The 22,305-nt window shown below is 34.5% G+C and overlaps 1 protein-coding gene across 3 annotated transcripts in view; it reads right to left on the bottom strand.

The window, feature by feature from the left end:
* Positions 1–22,305, bottom strand: part of VRK2 (VRK serine/threonine kinase 2) — a 94,525-nt gene that overhangs the window by 22,552 nt on the left and 49,668 nt on the right. For all 3 annotated transcript variants that reach the window (XM_028496664.2, XM_007126740.4, XM_007126741.4), the window contains exon 8: positions 4,207–4,339. In XM_028496664.2, coding sequence (XP_028352465.1) covers positions 4,207–4,339 — 133 coding nt within the window. The remainder of the gene's footprint in view (positions 1–4,206; positions 4,340–22,305) is intronic.

Here is a 22,305-nt window from a genome sequence, read left to right as displayed (position 1 = left end):
TTCTTATTTTTCTAACTAGTAACCTATGTTATTCAGTAGTTTGTCAATTCAGATGTATAAAGAGCTAGTAAATTTAATGGTGGCCACAATTTATTGCAATTTCAAAAAGGATATTAGGGAAGTAGAATACAATGTGTCACATTTCAAATAAAATAATAAACCCAGGTCTCTTATTTCTTCAGTACCTTTTAAATTCTAAGCCTTAGTTTTTTATGAAACACTACTGTGTGAGGCTTAGGAAAAGTTATTCAACAGAGCAAAGGTATCTTACATTTGACCAATGTGTATTCTTAACTCAACCAAATAGATTAAGACCTATGCCAAGACTTTGAAAGTCATGTCTAAATGTCAAAATTGGGTTATGTCATATAGAAAGAATAGTGTCTTCATTAAAATTTATTTATACATCAACCAAAGACTATTTATAGCAGTGAAATTTACTTAAAAATAAAAATCAACATTGTGTTTTTCTGACTACTAATAGATTCAACAGAGCATATCAATAACTTGATGGTTTACCTTCATATCTTATAATTGAAAAATGGGTTCCCTTTTTGAATTATTGTTTAAGAAAATAAATATTGTATAAACCATGTCATTTCCCCAAGTTTGGTAGCATGAAAACACATTCTCAGTTTATTTCACATATATTTTGTAAGCTGGAGTGCTAGATTAGAGTGAAATGAAGCCGTGCAAGAAATAACACAAGACTTGGATTTTATATGCTGTAGCAATTGGCAAACATTTTTAAAAGTATGTAATATATTTCTTTCCTTGATACTGAACATATTATATAAACATTGGACATTTAAAATGCAATTTAGATATCATATTTTATGGTCATCAATGATGTCAAATTAAAACAGGTATTATACACTCAGTGCACAAGTCTGAAGTATTTAAAAAAGCTCAGTATGTTAAATGCAGTATATCTCTAGAGAAATTAGGTATTGACTGCATGCCTCAGTGAGCAGAAAAATCTACAAAAATCTATACCACACATTGATCCAAATATTGCTTTTTAACATTACTAAGAATGTAACAAATTTTAAAATAGTATATTTGACACAGATATAATTCTAATTATCAGGCAACAAGCCCCAAATATGTCAATGTTTATACATGTTGGTTTTTATGAAGAATAAAAAATAACAGATGAGATAAGCCCAAAATATATTACTCTAATTTTACACTAAATGAAGCACTTCAGCCACTCAGAAAACACTTTTAGGTCATATATGAGAACTGAGTTTGGAAGAATAACTGCAATTTAAAAAATACAGATATATAGATGCACAATAGTTCAAGAATAGTTATCTATCCATTCATCCATCTGTCCATTCACCTCTATATATCTCTATTCATATTTTTTGGCTTATAATAATACAAGCTACCCTCCTTTTACACAGTTAAACTAGAAAATGCTTAGGTGAAACTGCTGACTGGCACCTTATACAAGCTCCTTCATTATAAAAACCCAACTAATCCACAGAAACATGAGCGTTAGCTTCTGTTTCTGAATAACCACTACAAAGGTAGCAGAGACCAGACAGTCTGATCAGGTTAACAATATATCTGTTAAATTGCTAATCCGTAAGTCACTTTTACATTGAAGGCTGAATATTTCCCACGGCCTGATCAAGCACAGATAAACCTAAAACATAACAAATGCTTTGATAACTAGAGGTTATATTTCCTAGTGATAACTTGTTTTGCTCTTTATGTTTTCCTTTGCATTATCTTCCTCAGTATTTATTTGATCTCATAGCTGGACTGGTAGAGAAAAGATTTTTCTGAGATTAAACTACATAGTGTGTACTGAAAGTAAACACATGAATATTTATGAATCTGACATTCTGCATTTACCTGCAAGGATTTATGGCCTTGTTTAATTCTAGTTTCTAGATATGACTAAATGATTACTTCATTTCTAATAAAATCCTAAAGTGAAATGTTTTATTTTGGAAAATTAAATGTAAAACATGAGGAATGAATAGTATTCAAATATTTGAGGATACCAAACCTTTCTTTTTTTCATGCTAGACTAAAACTGCATGTTAAAATTTCAGCAAATATATATATATTTATGTATGTCTACATCTATGTATCTATGTATATATACATGTGTATATACATGCACATGTGTATGTATATGCACATGCATGTATATCTACATGTAAATACAGATATGGTAAAAAGTTTAGTGTACATTCTATTTTAAATGCATTAAGGGAATCTAATTTTTATAGAAATCTTGTGAAACCCATGATAAAAATGAATATTCACTCCAGCTCATAACTTTCAATCAAATACCAAAAATACGTAATGTAGGCTCTCCCCTGAGTAGTCTTCCCAAAGAGATAATATCTTTCTCCCATCATTCTCAGATCAATCTTCTCTCCAAAGACCTAGCATCGTGAAATCTACCCAACTCATCAACATGTAGTATTATTTAGGGAGCAAAAAACTTAAATGCACTATGGAATAAAATTTTGTTCAAATCTTTCATGAAGACAGCATAATGAAAATACTGCCCTAAACTATGAAATAACTGAGGAGGACTTCCAGAATTACCACAGTCCAAACACTGACCAGACCAACATACGACAACTCTACTTTCCCATTCCACAATCTCAGTGGCTTCCTAGATGTTTTTTTAATAGTCAAAATCTAATAGGATCAGTATTAGAGCTACGGGTTGAACCAAGTGGCCCAACCATAAGTTAATATCATCATTAACATAATTGGACCAAAGCTTAAGAATCTGTATGATGAATTTCCAGTTATACCACTATCAAAAAGTACTCTCAGGTTTCTAAATATTCTTTCATACTAATATATTTGGCAAATCACTACTTTTCTAACCAAACTATCCTTGAAAAAAAAATGTAGTGATTTCTTTTATTTTGATCAGGAGTATAAAAGGTAATTTCTATTCCAGAAAATTTAACCTATATGATTCTTCTTGAAAGGAAGAAGGTATACAACCGACACACTTGTTTTACTTTTTCATTGGCCTACCTTAAACTACTGCGGGTTTTAATTGCTCTGGAAAATGATCAAGACCCTCTACATTACATGGTCAATGGTCCTTTTAATAGAAAAGGCAATAATATACAGTTGTTTGCACCAACTAAAACTTGTTAGAAAGTATCAGTTTAGGGTAACAGTTCAACAGCCATTAACAAGTGCAAATGTCTAACTGCCTTTTAGTGAAAATGTGATCCTTGCGAAGCAGTTTAAAAATTATTTGTATGGTTTAGCATATTTGAAAATACTTTTATAAACAAACTTTATGAAGAATATAATTTTGAAAGACAAAGTTTTTCAATAATCACCATTTTCTTTTTTACTAGCATAACATTAGAATTGACTTTTTGTCTTGCTGACAGAGCAACTAAGAAAGTACAGTTGCATTGACCATATTGATTGTGAACAAAGCAACCATCAGTGGGACTCCCCGCCATATATTTTCAATATTGACCTCCTACTTCCTTTTCCATGGCTTTCTGGGTCGGCTATTGGATTTAGACTGCAGTGTAATAAACAGCTAAGGTTTAATTAATGGTAAATGAATACAAGACATAGGTTATGACTTTAACTAATTAGGGAATTGTTGAATTAAGTCTGCCTTGGAATGCAAGGCAGTACAATCAATGTCCAATAAAAGGACTATGTATGTAATTTACCTGCAAATGTGTTTCCAATACCATCAAAGTGAGTTTAAATAAGTAAGATATATGAAAGGCGACTAGGAGAGATTTCCACAAGTTAACACTTCATAGATTCAGAAAAGTTTTCCTTATTGTTGAGATGGTATCTTCTAAAGCTCTGATAAGGGCACAATGAAAACAGGAATAATTCGTCACACGTGTACCTGTACCAAATCTGTAATTGTCACTACAGCATAAAAATTCAGTTGCTGACCTCCAAGTTTAACCTAAATAAACTAGTACTTTCCTGTCCCAAATGAGCATCATGTTTTGCTTACGTAACACTTTTTATTCCTTTTTCACTTGTCGAAGTCTGTATCTCCTCCCTCTGTTAGAAGAAATATTCGTTGGCATACAGGAACTCACTGCTTTTGATAAACATCTCACCAATGTCCTCATTCTTCAAACTGACTATGCAAAGGTCATTTCATGGAGCCTTAAGGCTCTTTGTTCTAATTATTCTTCTGAAATAAAAATAAAAAAAGAAACCTACCTACTCCTTTGTGGGCATCCAAGCTGGTAAACTCTATTGTCCCATTATGGCTTTTTCTAGGATTTTCCTGATACTGTTTGTGGTTCCCATTGGGACAATATCTGTAGGAAAGTCCATAATCTGCAAGATAAACCTGGAAGACATGAACAGACAAATGAATAATGTTTTTGTCCTCTGAAAACATAACCTTTATAATTAAGTCTTAAGAAACTGGTAGGTTAAGAGAGCCTCAGATCTACATTTTATTAAACCAAATGGTGCCTTAGGATAAAATATATACAACTGGGGGCCTTAACAATGAACTTTCTAACTTAAATCCTGTCTTCATCATAGGCAAGTCTTGTTTCTGAGTTGACTTAGATTTTCAGTCTTTTTATTTTGCTCTTAAATTCCCTTCCCTCCAGGTGGGCATGTAGACGTCATAAACCACAATATGTCTTTTTATCTGTTTTCATACAGCGTATGAGGCTCTGCCTTTTTTGTAACCCCTTCCTGTAAACAAAACTGTTTCAAGCAGGGAGGGGAGATGAGAGCAAACAATCTAAAAATCTTAACCTAATGTTTCAAGAGTCTCCATTAACAAGAAGTATAAAAATAATGAACAGACTGTAAGAGGTAATGACTCTTAAAAAAAAAACACACGCCATCATGTTGTCCGTATTTAAGAATGGAACATCAATGCAGTACTTTTGGCCTTTCAGACGGATCCATATCATCACTGTTATCTTTGTAAGTCAGTCAGAATTGCAAGCTGGGTTTCCAAACAGAATATAGATTGTTAAAAGTCAGATAGCAATTCAAGTGAATTTTTCTCAGATTACTTTTGGAGAGAAAGAGAAGGGAGGGGAGAAGTAGTTTTACAGATAGAGCATACACCGAATCGGGAACAGTTACGAATAGACATTTATTCTGACATGTAGTCAGAATATCGTACTTCCCTGTTATATGTTACCATGCTCCTCCCCCCACCCCCTGGAAAAGAAAGCAGTTTCAACTTTTAAAATGTGTTGTTTCACGTGTGTTTGTTTAAAATTTAGAGAATAAGGCAACATTTCATGATGCAGCTTTAAGACAATAGAGTATTACAACTGGTATTTTAAAAGATATCTGTTAAAAGAAAATTAAATTTTAGTTTAAGTTTTTGGTTTCAGGATAGCCTAAGTAGGAGAGATTTTGAATTTCAAAATATAAACAGCACAGCTTCCTTCACTTGTTGGAGAACATAGCTTGCTGGAATGTCTGAAAACATGATATTTCAGTTTTGTCTCTCACTCACAGATGCTATTTCTCAAGATGGCCTCAGGAGTAACTGCCCAAAGTAATTACACTTCAGGATCAGATGTATAGCTGGTTGCTTGCTTTCACTATTTATGATGCATTTTTATCTTTATTTATTTTGAAAACTAAATAGACTTCACTTTGCAAAGTAGATATCCTGAGACTGTACATATTGATAGCAAACGGAAACATATTTTAAATACACTACAACAGTTTACTATTTAAAAAAACTATCAAGATGTTTTCATGTAGATTAACCAAAAAAAAAAGACCTAAAATTTATGGATATTTTATGGCTAAAATATGGATTATGCCTCATATGTATTGATACCAGAGAGCATGATAAGAGCTTAATGTTCATCGACCGATGAACAGACATCCTGTAGGAAGGTACCATTATCTCCATTTTACTTGTAAGCAAACTGAAGCTCAGTCAGTGACATTATGTGACTTGTGTAGTAAAATGGAGCCAGAGTCTGACTCCAGAATCTTCATTGCAATCACAATCAAACTCAAAGGCACTAGACAAGTTAAACAGATAAGAAAGTATTCAAGACTACTGTAATAGGGAAGAGTGACTGATTTCAACTCCACTGAAACAAAAGTTGGGAAAGTTTTTAAGAGCTGAGGCTGAGCTAGTGAAGAGTACTGGAGAACAGTAAGGGTGTAGCTACAGGTCAACATGACTGGGTGATCTATGTTTGCTAACTGGTGCTTAGGCTCCTATCCCCACCTCAAAGACAGTAGAGATAGGAGAACACTCTTTAATAAAGATTACATTTTAAAGGGATGACTCCCAGGTCCTGGAGGTCCTTGAGAAAGACATTCCTGGGTTTTAAAACTGGCAAGAGGCTGGGAGAAGATTCACATCTCAAAGGAGCAGAGAAAGAATTTATAATTTCAAAGTTTCTTAAGTAAATGCTGTAAGAAAAGGGAGGACAGGAGCTTATGGTCAGGAGGAAACCTGTCTAAAGTTTAGTCAAGCTGAGGGGAACTGTAAGGCCCTCTTGGTCATCACTGAGCTATGGGCCTCAAGGTAGTGCTGGGTTACTCAAACTTTGAAGGGCAATGCAGGATCTACATTTAATATAAAGACAAGAAGCTAACAACATAGTAAAGGAAACATGCACTAACCATTTGACTCAGAATACACTAACTCATTTGAATAATGCTGCAGTGAACATGGGAGTACAGATCTCTTTGAGATAATGATTTTGTTTCCTGTAGAACTAAACCAAGAAGTTAGACTGATGGCTCATATGGTAGTTCTATTTTTAATTTTTTGAGCAACCTCCATATTGTTTTCCATAGTAGCTATACCAGTTTACATTTCCACCAACAGTAAACAAGGGTTCCCTTTTCTCCACAACCTCACAGCAATTATTATTTTTTGTCTTTTTGATAATAGCCTTGCTCACAGGTGTGAGTTGATATCTCATTATGGTTTTGATTTGCATTTCCTTTATAATTAGTGATGTTTAACACCTTTTAATATACCTGTCAGCCATTTGGATCTCTTCTTTGGAAAAATGTTCAGGTTCTCTGCCCATTTTTTAAATTGTCTTATTTTGTTTTGCTAATTGGGTAGTATGACTTCTTTGTATATTTTGGATATTAACCTTTTATCGAATATATAATTTGCAAATATCTTATCCCATTCAGTAGGTTGTCTTTTCATTTTGTTGATGGTTTCCTTGCTGTGCAGAAGCTTTTAAGTTTGATGTCATCCCACTTGTTTACTTTTGCTTTGTTCCCCTTGCCTGAGGAGACATACGTAGAAAGACATTGCTAAGACCAATGTCAAAAAGAATACTGCCTATGTTTTCTTCTAGGAGCTTTATGGTTTCAAGCTTTATGTTCAAGCCTTAATCCATTTTTAGTTAATTTTTGTGTAAGGTGTAAGACGAAGGGGTGTCCAATTTTATTCTTTGCCATGTGGATGTCCAGTTTTCCCAACACCATTTATTTAAGAGACTAATCTTGCCCCATGTATATTCTTGGCTCCTTTGTCAAAAATTGACCATATATATGCGTGAGTTTATTTCCAGGGTCTCTAATCTGCTCAATTGGTCTGTGTTTTTTTTTAATGTCAGTAACATACTGTTTTGATTACTATAGCTTTGTAATATAGTTTGAAATCAAAAAGTGCGATGCCTCTGGTGGTTTTGTTCTTTGCAGGATTGCTTTGGCTACTTGGGGCCCTTTATGAGTCACAGAATTTTTGGATTGTTTTTCTATTTCTGTGAAAAATGCCATTGGAATTTTGAAAGGGACTGAACTGAATCTTTAGATTGCTTTGGGTAGTATGGACAGTTTAACAATATTCTTCTAATCCATGAGCATGGGGTATCTTGCCATTTATTTGTGTCTTCTTGAATTTCTTTCATCAATGTTTTGTGGAGTTTAGTGTACAGATCTTTCATGTTCTTGGCTAAATTTATTGCTAAATATTTTATTCTTTTTGATGCTATTGTAAATGGAATTGTTTTAATTTCTCTTTCCAATAGCTCGTTGTTAGGGTATAGAAATACAACTGATTTTTGTCAATTGATTTTGTATCCTAAAACTTTACTGAATTCATTTATTCAAACAATTTTTTAGTGGAGTCTTCAGGGTTTTCTCTATATAATATAATGTCATTGACAGAGACCATTTTACTTCTTCCTTTCCAATTTAGATGTCTTTTATCTCTTTTTCTTGCCTAATTACTCTGGCTAGGACTTCCAGTACTATATTGAATAAAAATGGCATATTTGTCTTGTTCTTGATATTAGACTTTTCACTGTTAGTGTTGTCTATTTTTTATAATACAGTATAGAATTTGTGGTTCTGTCCATTCCTGAAATTTTGTTGAAGTCAAAAATAAGTTTAAGCAGAAAACCCAATCTACAGTAGGGTTTGCAGTCTAGGTCCTGTTTTTTGTATGTCCTCGAGCTAAGACTTAGTTTCAGTTAACTTTTTTTATATTATCACCTTTTTTCTGTGAAATAAAAAATAACAACTCATTAATATTTTTCACTTTAAGGATAAATACATATAATAACCCAAGTTTTAGACAAGCCTATAGTAGGAATCTCAAGATCATTAAGATCAGGTAAGGGGTTATTATTTGTATTATAATAAGACTAGACCTAGGAAAATTTAAATATCTAGATCCTTAATGCATTTTAAATGATTTTCTTCTCATGCAACTTTTCTGAATTTAGTAACCATTTCCTTTCTCCATGAATAGAAGAACAGCCTTGACCACTTCTCTTTACTTTAATCATAGATCTTTCGATCACACTGTACTGCCTCTCACATTTCCACATGCCACTCTCATTTTTCTCTCATCCCTCTTAGATATGTACTATGGTTTAGTTTTGTTTGGTTTTTTACAACTTTGTGAGGTAGGTAGGGGAGATGTGTCATTATACACATTTAACAGATGAAAAATAATGTGATACACCCAAATAATGCAAGTCATCCAACAGTCAGTCACTAAGTTCAGCTTCTACAAAAGATTTTATTGTTTTAGTGAATTTCTCAGCTGTCCCCTCCCCCTCAAAAAACACCTAATCTTCACTAATGCTTTCAAGGACTTTCAATTTTAATACTTTATTATTGAAAAGGTAGTGTAGTAGCCACTGAGGTACAATCCCATCAAGAAAGAAATGGCCTTTCACCTGTGAGGAGGGCAATAATCTGACAACTTCCAGAGGCAGGGCTATTAGGAACCACCACAGCATGTGAGCCAAGGTGACACTCTTCCCAGGCAGTTCCTACTAAAGAATGATCATGGTGGGAATGCTGTGTGGCTATTTCTACCCAATTGGAGACTCTTCTAATGGAACCCTTTTGCTCTGGTGCTCCCTAATGGGGTTGGCTGAGACTTTCTCAGAACTGTATCATAGTCTGAGCTCTCCCTGCCCAATCCTTATCTCCTTTCCTTTCACAGGTGTCATTGCAACATCCTACTCTGAAAGCTTTCCTTGTCCAAACCTGTTTCCTCTCCTTTTATCCTTCTATTATATAGGTACTATACTCCCTTCCCTCAATAAAGCCCTTGCATTCCTAATGCTGTCTCAGCATCTGCCTCTCCGAAAAACAAATTTGACACAGGTAGTCAGTAAATCATAGCCTTAATGTGACGCACTAAACTAATCAAGATGAAAAACAAATTAGCCTTTGATGACCATGAAAATCACAACTTTCCTATACCAAACAGATCCGCCTCAAAAATCAACTTCCTATTTTACCTAGCCAGATTTGCAACCATATATGCCACATTCTCAAGTTATGCATTTAATTAAACCTTTACTTCCCTCTCCTTGCTTTCTGATGCTTGTAAGGTCTTACACCACTTTGTTTTTCCAAATGGATGGGTGGAAGGAATGATTAAAGAGCACCCTGTGATAACTCTTTTTTGCAGTGAATTGCACTGGAAGGGCCTTTGTCTTCAATTCAGCACCTCTCCACGGATACCCCAAGTGCTTTTCTCCACTTCCTACCACACCTCCTGCATTCACATCTCACACTTCCGAGATCCACCACTCATACCTGAATTCTATTCTGGTATGAGATCCTTTCAACCTCAAGGCAATTCATTGGGTTTTCATTTGTGCTCAGATGGATTTACCTTTTAAAAATGTACAAAGCATTTAGCTTTTATTTATGCCTTGGATCCACATTTATAGGCTGTAAAATCCTATGGGACAAGGGGCCAGGATAATGATATATACATTTTTGTATCCATGACAGCACCTACTCTGAGGTCTTCTGCACAGTAGGCTTAAATAAAATTTCACTGATTTGACTTGATGGTAATAATTGGAAAAATAGAAGTAAATTCCTTGCAATAGACACGTGAGTGCCAAGCATGATAAAATATCAAGAATCATACATTCTAAAAAGGAAAGAAAAACAAAAATGAACGCGTATTATTGAATACTTGCTATGCGAAGGCATTATGTGCTTTACAGAAGTCAAATTATTTAACCCTCATGACACTAACAGCAAGTTATTTTAAGATACCTTGAGGATGAGAAAACACAATGAGTGAGTTTAGGTGCTCTGTGCAAAACAACTAAACTTATAGTAACTGGCAAAGTTGAGATCCAAACCTAAATCAGCCTGACTAGAAGACTGAGATTTTTCCATACGTCCCACACAGAGGAAGGAGAGATGACACAAGCACATCTAGAGGTAACATCTACTCCAACAAAAGTATAACAGATTTAAATGTAATAATATTTTAGAGTAGGGGGAAGTTACTTCCTAATTGGGGAACTCAAAGAACAAAATGACATTGATTTGGGCCTTGAAAAATATCTAAGATTTCCACAAATGGAGATAGGGAAGAAGAGATAAAACAAGGAAAACCACGGCTGGGTCAGTGTGTGCTGGGAGTGAAGAGGTTATTGGAAACACAACACAAGCCGGAAAAAAAATTGGTTAGCGTGAGTTTACAGGAAGCTTTGAAAACCATGCTAAGAAGCTGGGACACAATTTTTGTATGCAAAAAGAAGTCACCAAAGGTTTCTGGCAAGGAATAATATTATCAGCACTGGCAGCATGATAATGGGGAAACGAAAGCAGAGAGTCCATTTAGGAGAATATGACATTAGTCCAGGCAAGAGACAGTGGGAGGCTAGACTAGGGCACTGGTGAACAAAGAAGGGAGACAAAGAACAGAGCCATAAGAGGGTTGAGAGATAGAGTCAAAGATAACTGAAAACAATGTGGCTAGCTGGGTATATGAGGATTCAATGAATAGACAAAAAGAGAATAGGAGGAAGAAGAGAAGATTTGGAAAGAAAGTGATTTACTCATTTTTGTACCAAAAGCAAACTGGTTGATTGATGGCTAACACCCTAATCCAACCAGTTCCTGGTTCTCTCAGTTTATGCAGAACTGAGTGATAGACTCATAGTTGATGGAAAAAATAAAGGACCTCCTTCCCATCAAGAGTCAAATCTGCTGCCTTCCTGTTCCTCAATCAACCAGAAACTAAGTAGCAAACAGCCAAAATGGCTCACATGGAAGCATTTCTCAACACTTGATATGTTGGACAGGAAAATGTGAGCTGGAGAAGGGCTGCAAGAGATTATGGAGCTGGAAGAGAAAAAAGATGCTAATCTGGACAGATGTCATTGCCCACTGAGACGCGACCACCCACTAAATCACATTACTCCTTTACCGCCACTTTGCAGATTCACATTAGAGAAGAGATGCACATACACCCCAAGATGTGATTCACTTTCCAAGAACTTAAAATTTTCCTGTTGTAAAATCTAATCACCTTATCATAATTTAGACTATTTTATACAATTAAACCCTTTTAATTAGCACACCCTGTTGTAGCAAGAAATGTGTCTTAAAATCAGAGACTGATGTAAATTATACAATGGAGGGAGATAGTCACTATTTGTGACTTTGTTCAGTGGAAATTTAGAAAACACTTTCAAAACTCTAGGAAAAATATATAGACTTATTCAGCAACTTTAAAAGCTTTTATTTTAAAAAAAGCCAGCATTTATCTTATTTGAATAGCACATAATATTTTCCTATTCTTTCAACAAGATACCATAATGTGAAAATCTTCACAATAAACTAAATGCTTACTGACTAATGGAAACCACTAAATGCCAAAAGGGGAATGAAGCATGGAATGAATAAGCAGCATGTTTATGTTCACAAAAGTCATTCATATCTACTAAAAACCTATATGTAGCCTCATAGCTGCTACTACATTTTGATATAAATGTGTGCTTTTTATTCTTTTATTTACAGTACTTTTTTTTGTTTCTCCTCAACTTCCCTACCTTCTTTTTGTCAGTAACACAATGCCGCAGATGATACATGTGCATTATCACTATTCAGCCTAGACAAAAGAATATGACTTTTAAAAGCTGCCAGGTTACTTTTCAAACAGAATGTTTATTAGAATAAACATGAAGATATATTTTTAAAAAATACAGTTTGATCTTATATATTGTTTTACATGTGCTTTATATGTTGGTGTTTGTTTTTCCTCCTAGATCTCACAACTACCTACTGGAATTTTATCCTTTTTTCCCTTTATATTTAATACTCATTGAGAGTGAGAGATTTAAAGACACATCCATGAAGTCATCATATGAAGAAAAAGCAGAAAGCTGTGCCGTATCACTATCTCTTCACTCCATCTACTGCTCCATCAGACCCAAGTCTATGACTCCCTTAAATGGCGCCATAAATTCAAGCATTCATAACAAAATACTGAGTTATATTTAGCAGTATTCCTAATGATACTAGCATTTTGACCCTATGACCTGCCCTTCTATTTCAACCTGGTTCTTCTAGCAATATGTGAAAGCCTATCTAATCCAAGACAGCTGGGCTGTGACTTACTATTCTTTCCAGGCTTTGGGGGGAAATTCCCTCAATAATACATAGGCTAGCAATTGCTTCTTTACTAAAAATACCTTCACCTACAAAACAAAACTTTTCCAATTACAGTCAATTTCCAATTTGTCCTTTTGACATAAGTTCTCAAAGATTATATAAAGAAACCTACAATACCTTCTCTTTCTCATTTCCAAGATGATATGAAAGTGCTTCACTTGTGTCTGTCCTTTAACAAAATAAATAGGCAATGGAAGAGGATAATCTGAATTGCATCCAATTCACAGGCTTCCTCTTTGTCTAAATCAAATCTGAGCTTAAGACTTTGCAATATGCTGGTAAGCATTATCAGAGCTTGGTCTATCTGTTAACAGCAGATACAAAATGTTAGCTGATATAATTTGACTGTCAGATACATTATAAAAAGTTTCACCACATGTAAGCTGTGTCTACATAAAACACAGCTATCTAACATTCAAAAGCATCTCCTTGTTCTACATTAACTACATTAACTTCAAATTCTACTGATTTCAAAGACAGTGTTGAGGTTGCCAGCAATCATGCCATTCTTACATGCACATTCCCTTGGGGGTCCATAGTTTTTTAACAGTCGCACAATAGGCATATCTCTTAATCCAACCAATTTATACAGCTCAATGAGTTGACTCAGAATTCAGAAATGCCACTTTCCCATATTAACTGGAAAAAACAACAACAACATATATAGCCCTTTGTGAATTAGGATGCTCAAATATTTTGGTCATAAACAATTGTTTGGTCATGTATACATCTGGTCAGAAATTTAAATAATATGACCAGTGGGACCTAGCAGGCATCAACAAACATGTACTGATTATGAACAAACACTAATTTTTCAACAGCATTAACTCTCCTGGGAACTATATTCTTGGGGATAGGTGATTTGTTAAATGGACCATCCTATACTTACAGAGCATATACATTCCTAAAATGTGAATTCTTTGTCCCTTTTATAGAAAACAGACCCTGAACATTCTGTTCCTTACAACTTTTAAGGGACACCTATCATCAAACTACCCGCCTGGGAGAACTACACTTATTAAATCAATTCATTACCATTTTCTTAACATCTAACCAGAATACCAAATGTCCTTTTTCATAAATCTAAACAATTCTGGGGGAGCAAAAATAAGATAAGGGGTTCTTTTGTCATAAGCTTAAAAAATAATTTTTAAAAATGTTTTTCTAGCTATTACTTACTGAGGGCTTACTATGTGCCTGATATTGATCTAAGTCTTTCACATGTCTAAATCACCTGATCCTTACAATCCCTCTTTGAGTGAGGTACTTTTATCCTTATTTTTAGAGGGAGAAATTGAAGCACAGAGAGGTAAAATACTGTGGCTAAGAATACAGAACTAAGAAGAGATAAAGCCAGAACTCAAACCCGGGGAGTCTGATTCCAGAGCTCACACCCTTCACGATTCTACACTGAAACGCCAACGTAATACAAAGTTATGCAGAGTCTCAAGCTTCTTCTAACCAACTTTTTGCCTGGGATTAGGAGACGGTAAAAACCCCTCTTTTTATATCTTCTTTCTCATTCAGAACAAGCACATGTAGCTCCAGAATAAACAAGCAGACTGTTCAGGAACTAACTGCTTGGAGATCCTATGTGTAAGAACAAATCTTGTGAGACATACTGACCAATTTGACCAATTTGCCTGGAGGGGCCCTAGGCAAAATAAAAGTGCTTTCTGTTCTTATTTTTCCCCCTTTCCTTTTCCTTGTATCCAAAGCTCATATATGGCCAAAATACACTGATATTCATGCCAAGGTGTTAACAGCTTATGTGGAACAGAACATTATCTTGAGCTTTTTATTAAAATTATTTGGAAAATTTATTATCTCAACATCCACTCAAAGATTTATGTTAGGTCCCTGTGTTAATTCTCCATGGCTGCTATAACAAGGTACCACAAACTGGGAGGCTTCAACAATAGAATGTATTGTCTCACAGTTCTGGAGGCCACAAGTCTGAAATCAAGGTGTTGGCAGGGTTGGTTCCTTCTGAGGGCTGTGAGAAATAAACTGTTTCATGCTTCTCTCCTAACTTCTGGTAGTCTCAGGTGTTCCTTGGCTTCTAGAAGGCATTCTCCCTATCATCAAATCATCTTTCCTCTATGCATGTGCATGTCTGTCTCTATGTCCAAATTTCCCCTTTTATAAGAACACCAACCATATTGGATTGGGGCCCTCCCTAATGACCTCATCTTAATTTGATCACCTGCAAAGATCCTATTTCCAAATAAGATCACATTCACAGTACTGGAGGGTTGCAACTTTAACATCCTTTGAGGGGACACAATTCAACCCATAGCAGCCCTCGTTCTCATTTCTCTTTGTGAATATGCGGACAGAGCTCCATCTATAAGAAAACACTTCTCATGGCTATATTAAGTAGTAAAGATCTCTTGACACAGTGGTTACACTTCTCCCAGTAAGAATTTAAGAAATGTACGAATAGCTTAGTTACTGTACTTTAGTAAACTATATCCAGCTCTACTTAGTTGGCTTTACCTGTTACTCCTGAACACTGAATGACTAATTAATCAATTCATTTATGCATTAACCTATTCAATTACTCATTGTTCACCCATCACTTATTTACTGAGTGCTTATTATATGCCATGCTTTGTGCTAGCTGGTGGATGCACATCAGTGAATAAAACATAATTCCTGTTTTCCTATTTACAAGACTACAAACTTGCTCTCCTGATGGATATTTAACTGAAAGAAACGCTCACTTGGCTCTGTAACAGTACTTTCTTAAGTCAGATTTGTAGCTAACAACCAGTTCTATCCAGGAAGTAAGAGGCTATGAGAACTAAAAGGAACCAAAGCGATCATATGATCTAGGCTACTCACTTTACAGAAAGGGAGGCTGTGCCACAGAGAAGCCTACTGCAAGAGATAGAGAAAAAAAGAGTTCAAGGACAAATGGAATAAAAAATGTCTGTATTCCCATTTTCTCTTGAACTTTAGGAAAGCCAAGAAAGTGGAAGAAATAAAACTATACCTGATATTAAGGAATGATTGTTAATTTTGTTACGTGTGGTAAAAGCATTGTGATAATACGGTGAATTGTCCTTATTGCATACATATGCAGTGCATACATACTTAAGTATTTAGAGGCAAAATGCCATGATAGCTGTAATTTATTTCAAAACATTTCAGCCAAAAAAATATATAAAACAAATTTTCAAAATGTTTATTTTTAAATCAAGGTGATGAGGATACAGAGTTCCCTATTTTTTAGTACTGAAATTTGTTGTTGTTTGAAATTTTTAAAATAAAAGGTTAAAAAAACTGTCTTCCTAAAGGCAAAATTATATACTTAACAGGTTCTCAGAGTCTCTGCACTGGGAAATAAGCTTCACAAAATATTAGTTTTAAATATGGAGACCATGGCTTCTAAATTATAATTATTATGATGTTTTCTTCAGTATTTTTCCACCCAACATGACCCTCCAATAATATGACTCCAGTAGTCCATATTCATATAGATGTCATTTGCATAGTATTTTGAAATAAGAATTTTTATATGGAACTAATCTGATTCAAAATCAGACACCTTACTATACACATGTTAAGAATAAATTTTAATGATAGGAACACTATTAAGTATCAGATAACAGAGCTAGAAATACATTTGATTACTTAAACAATTTTAAAGTAATAAATTGGAGCATAGTAAAACATAGTAGTATTAACACATTATAGAATGTTAGATGGAAATAAAATTTGGAGCTGAGTTTATTTTTATTTGACAAATCATTCTGAAAGAATCCCCAAACAGTAAGTTTGTAGAACTGATCTATGAATACCAGATACAACCTATTAAATCTCAAAAACAACATATTCATATGACAAAGAATTATACTGAGATAAAAATTTCAGTGAAAGTGCGTATTTTTAATATAATTCTATTAATATAAAACTCATAAAATAATAATTTTAAAAGTTCAAATAACTAAAATCATAGGAACAATTTCCAAAGTCTTTTTGCTCAACTGAAAAAATATAGCAGAACCTCACTAGGAAGAAAGAAAATAACATGCATGTTATGATGCACTTTAAGTGACTGTAAACACCACCATGTTATTTAATCTACAGTATAACCCTATACATGTGATATCAAAATATTTGAAAGTAGCCTTGCCACCTGTACCATCTAGCAATATTATGGTATCATCAAGCTAAGAACATATAATGCTACTCTGGAAATAATAAAATACAGAGGTATGTTACCAGGACTATATACGTTCAACAAATGAAATACTCTCTCTAAATGGTAACCATATTATCTGCACATACCATGCAAAATTCTTACAAACACAAATTCTCACTCCATCTTACAAGTAACTGTGATTGATAAATAGATTATGTTAGAATTCCCTCTAGCAAACAGTGAACAAGCACCTTTAATGAGGCTTATGACCCTACCCTATGGATATCCTAGGGAATCTGAAAGTGAGTATTTTGCCACCAGATACAGGTCAAGTGCTACAATTCCTGCTCCCAGATCATTAAATTTTTTTCTAAATTTAAACTTTTTAACTTCTTTAGCTATGCAACAATAATCAAGACACTTTGGAAACAGTATAAGAAACATTACTTTCAGCAATAAGCATTAAGTACTTGGAAAACATATTTTCAGAGAATCACAGACTTTTCCAGCAAGAAGGAACTTTTGAGATCACTTAGTCAGAGTCCCACATTTTATACAGTAAATAGCCAAAGTCCACATAGGTTAAACGATTTTCTGAAAGCTGCAGTTCTGTTCAGTGTCAGAGCTGGGACCAGGACCTGGTTTCCTGACTTTCAGTCTAGCACAAGTCCCAGTAATCAAACAAGTGTTTGTAAAAATCACAGGTTTCCAATGGTATACTTATCACTCCAGATGTTGACATGAGAACTGTTCTTCTCTATCTGTGAGGGCCATCACCTTCGACTTAGCAGGAGCTTTGGGGCAGAAACACACGGCGCATGATGGGGTTAAGGAGCTGAACAATCAAGTACCACTTAGTCCTGGTACTAAGTGAGAGGTATTGGCCTCATGTCCTGAGAAGTCAATAAAGTATTTCTTGAAGGGTTATTACAAAAGGAACACTAACCTAGGTGCTGTGAGGAATACAAAAGAAGGAAGAGAAGTATACCTTCCTATAAGTCTCAAGGAGTTCTTTCTAGTTCAGAATATAAGACAACACAAGACAAGTGAGACTTGTGTGCTCATGTGTGTAAAATACACATTAGAAGCTAAAGGAAATTAGAAACAGAGATCAGTGCAGATCAGAATCATCAAGAAAGGCTTCAGGTAAGAGCAGGGATGTAGGCTTTGTGTGAAAAAACAACATGCTTCTGATCAACAAAGGAGTGGCCTTCCATAAATAAAAAGATGGGTACAAACCCTGATTTTAGTTAAAATGCTTCAACTTCCTTCACTAGTGACACTGGGAGATGCAGCCAAATGAATGGTACTACTCACTGGCAAAACCACCACTCAGTATCATTTCTGGTAATACTTTTTTTTTTTTTCTTTTTCAGTACACGGGTCTCTCACTGTTGTGGCCTCTCCCGTTGTGGAGCACAGGCTCCAGACACGCAGGCTCAGCGGCCATGGCTCACAGGCCTAGCTGCTCTGCGGCATGTGGGATCTTCCTGGACCGGGGCATGAACCCATGTCTCCTACATTGGCAGGCGGACTCTCAACCACTGTGCCACCAGGGAAGCCCCTGGTAATATTATTTTAATTTAAAGAATTTTTTAACCAAACCAGTACACTTGATTTCTATTTCTTGTACAAAGTACGATATTAGCACTAAAGCATTTTCTTTAATCTTTTGTCTAAAATAAAGATTTTTAAAAATATCTTACTAAAACAGAAATGATGTAAAGAAGTACCTAAAAAAATCCCACATTTTTTTAAAATGAGATTTTTCCACAGATGAAGTTGGTATTGTTTTTCTTTCAATAAAAATGTTGAAAATCATGAAAGAAAGAAGGTAAAGGGTATACACTTCAAGAATCTTCAAAATTCTATATTTGGATAGTATCAGATGAATTATCAAGAAATGGCCAAAATGCTATTAAAATACAGGGGAAGTGATGAGAAGAATCAAAATAATCTACAATAGGTCATTTGGACTCTCAATGGGGCTATTTTTAAAAAAAAACATTGCTTGATCCCACTACGAATATTATTTTGGGAAATTTTTCCCAAAAAACCCAACAAAACAAAAACATTCCAGAACATCAATTGTGCCCCCAATTGGCTATCCAGGACATGACTTTTGAGTATTATCCTTGTCAGAACTTTTCCATTCCACCGTAACTAAGAAGGCTGCTGGTTTTATCCAATACTTCTTTGACTCTACTTCCCAATTTTACCTCAATCATAAAAACCCTATTCCTTTGACAAAGGCTGTACAAATGTCAACTTTTCTTGCCTCTTTCTCTTGCCAAATCATTCAACAAATCTTCCCTTTCTAATTTTGAATCTTTTTTTCCCACTTATTTTTTTTTTTTGTTCATTAAATAGCTTACTGCTGAAGTTCCTTTCTCCATAGTTTAAATTCAAAACACACATGAAGACAGAACTAATGTTTAAAACAATAAACCAAGAAAACTTTCTGGAAATAAAAGGCTTATTTTATATATCAAAAGGGCCCATCAGATATCTAGGAAAACTGATACACAATGATCTGCTCTAAAACATATCCTGGTAAAATGATTAGACACTATTAATAAAGGAAAAAATCCTAAAGAGAGCATGGCAAAAAGGACAAATAACATACAATAGTAAGTATTAAACTGGCAGCAGACTTATTAAAAGCAAACTGCAAACAAGGTAAAAATAGATCAGCCTTTTCAAGAAATTCAAGGAAAAAAAGTATGAACTAAATAAATATTTTAAATCCATCCAAGCTATCCTTCAGGCATCAATGCTATTGCAAAAGTTTTATACATGCAAGGGAGTGCTATACCCATGGGTACTGCTTGAACAATCTACTAGAAGATTAGTTTCAAACAATCAAAAGATGAGTAACTTTGGCAAAAGGACAGAAGGGTGAGCATTTAATATAATTATCTCTAACACTAAAAAAACAAGGCTAGGGATAAATGAAGAATATACAAATGATATATATTCTGACAAAGTAGTACGACTTCAAGACAACAGTAAGGAAAGGAGGAAAGTAAAATAAACTCACTGATAGTGAACTTATTAAAGTTGTGGTAAAAAAAAAAAATACCACAAAAGACTATCATAGTAGTACTAAAAAGTTAAACACAGAAGAGTGGGCTCAAAGCATTTTTTAAAGCTGTAAATACCAAGATTATCACTACAACAAAAATATAAACTTTCATAAACAGACTCCTCCCCCACCAAAAAAAAGAATATAAGATCAAAGAAAACACATAAGAAACACAGCAAACATAATTATGAATATTTACCAAATGGCACAGCAATGATCTTTATAAAACAGAAACTACAGCAGAATCAAGGAGACCAACAGAAACACATTAACCATTGAAGGCTTAAATACCACTCTCGGTACAAAACAGATCAAGTGGACAAAAACTAAATGAAGATATAGATGACATAAATAATACAGTCAATAAGGTAGATCTTCTGGAGAGATATTAAACTTTACACTATGAAAATAGACTATCTTTTCCTAAAGAAAACATGGAAGACTGACAAAAACTGATCCTCTTCTAAGTCATGATAAAAGCTTCAGTGCATTCCAAATAAAATTATTATAAACAATACTCTGACCATCTTGTCACAAGTCTAGATTTTAATAACCAAAATTTTTAAGAGGTCTTTCTACATGAAAACTTAAAAACCTTCTACTGCACTGCTTTTTGGTGAAGAAATACAAACCTTCTAAAAAATAAAGATAATAAAAACACTACATATCAAAATCCATGAAGTACAATATAAAGCAGTGACCAGAAGAAAAATCATGGCCTTAAACACCTACAGAAGTAAAAAATTTTTTAATGAAAATAAATGAATTAGATCCCAAATTGAAGACCATGAAAAAAGAACAAAAGGGTCAAATTTAAAGATCACAAGAAAAGATATAACAAAGGCAAAATCAGAAATTAATGAAATAGAAAAAACAATATATCTCATTAATAAATCAAAATCCAAGTTTGCTGAAAAATTAACATAATGGACAAACTAGCTACTTTCATCAAGGTAAAAAAAAAAAAGAAGAAAAAATAAAAAATAAAATAAAAAGTAACTAGAAGGAAACAATCATTGAAGGAGAAGAAATTTAAAAGTCCTAAGAGAGTACAATGCAGACCACCACACAAATAAATTTGAAAAACTAGACAAAACTGCTAACTACTAAAATTGGCCCAACTAGAGATTAAAGAGCTTAACAATCAATTTCCATGGGAAAAAATTGAGAGTTACAAGGAATGTCCTCAGCAGAACCAGAGAATTTCACATTAAAGAAAAAAAAATGGTGCCAATATAGTAGAAATAGTTCTGGAACACAGAAAATGAAGGTAAACCTCCAATTCTTTTTATGAAGCAAGTTGAATGTTGATACCTGAATCTGATAAAAAAAATAGTACAAAAACAGATAATTAGGGCTTCCCTGGTGGCGCAGTGGTTGAGAGTCCGCCTGCCGATGCAGGAGACACGGGTTCGTGCCCCGGTCTGGGAGGATCCCACGTGCCGCGGAGCGGCTGGGCCCGTGGGCTCTGGGCGCTGGGTCTGCGTGTCGGAGCCTGTTCTCCGCAATGGGAGAGGCCATAATGGTGAGAGGCCCGCGTACCGCGAAAAAAAAAAACAGATAATTACAGGCCAATATCACTTATAAATACCAATAAGAAAATACTACATAAAATATTACTGAACACACTTCAGTACCATATTAAGTAAATAATATAACATAACAAAGTGAGATTTATTCCTGGAAAGTACGGCTGGTTCAATATTAGAAGCACAGCAATATATTATACCATATTAATTGACCTGAGAAAAACGTGATCATTTCCGTACACGCTAAACAATCACTCGACAAAATTCAATACCCATTCCATAAAAACAAAACATCCATTCAAGAACAGAGGAACTGGTGATTATTTCCTTACTATAACTATAAAGACACACACACACTCACATACACATATTCACATATATGCAGATATGCCTTAGTCCTAAAGCCAGTATCACATTTAGTGGGGTACTACTTTAGGCATTTCCAATAAGATCAAGAAGAGGAAAGGATGGTCACGAACTTCACTACAATTTACTATATACTGGATACATATTAGGCAAAACAAATCGGAAATATAAGAAGTGGAAAAGAAGGAAAACTATTAACTCCTTGTATATGATATACAGTTTCCTAAGAAAACCCTGGAGAATCAGTACTAAAACTACCCCAAATT

The sequence above is a fragment of the Physeter macrocephalus genome, chromosome 12, assembly GCF_002837175.3.
Source record: "Physeter macrocephalus isolate SW-GA chromosome 12, ASM283717v5, whole genome shotgun sequence".
Classification (NCBI taxonomy): domain Eukaryota; kingdom Metazoa; phylum Chordata; class Mammalia; order Artiodactyla; family Physeteridae; genus Physeter; species Physeter macrocephalus.
Note: the sequence above shows the minus strand (reverse complement) of the source record. Positions and strands in the feature narration are given on the sequence as shown.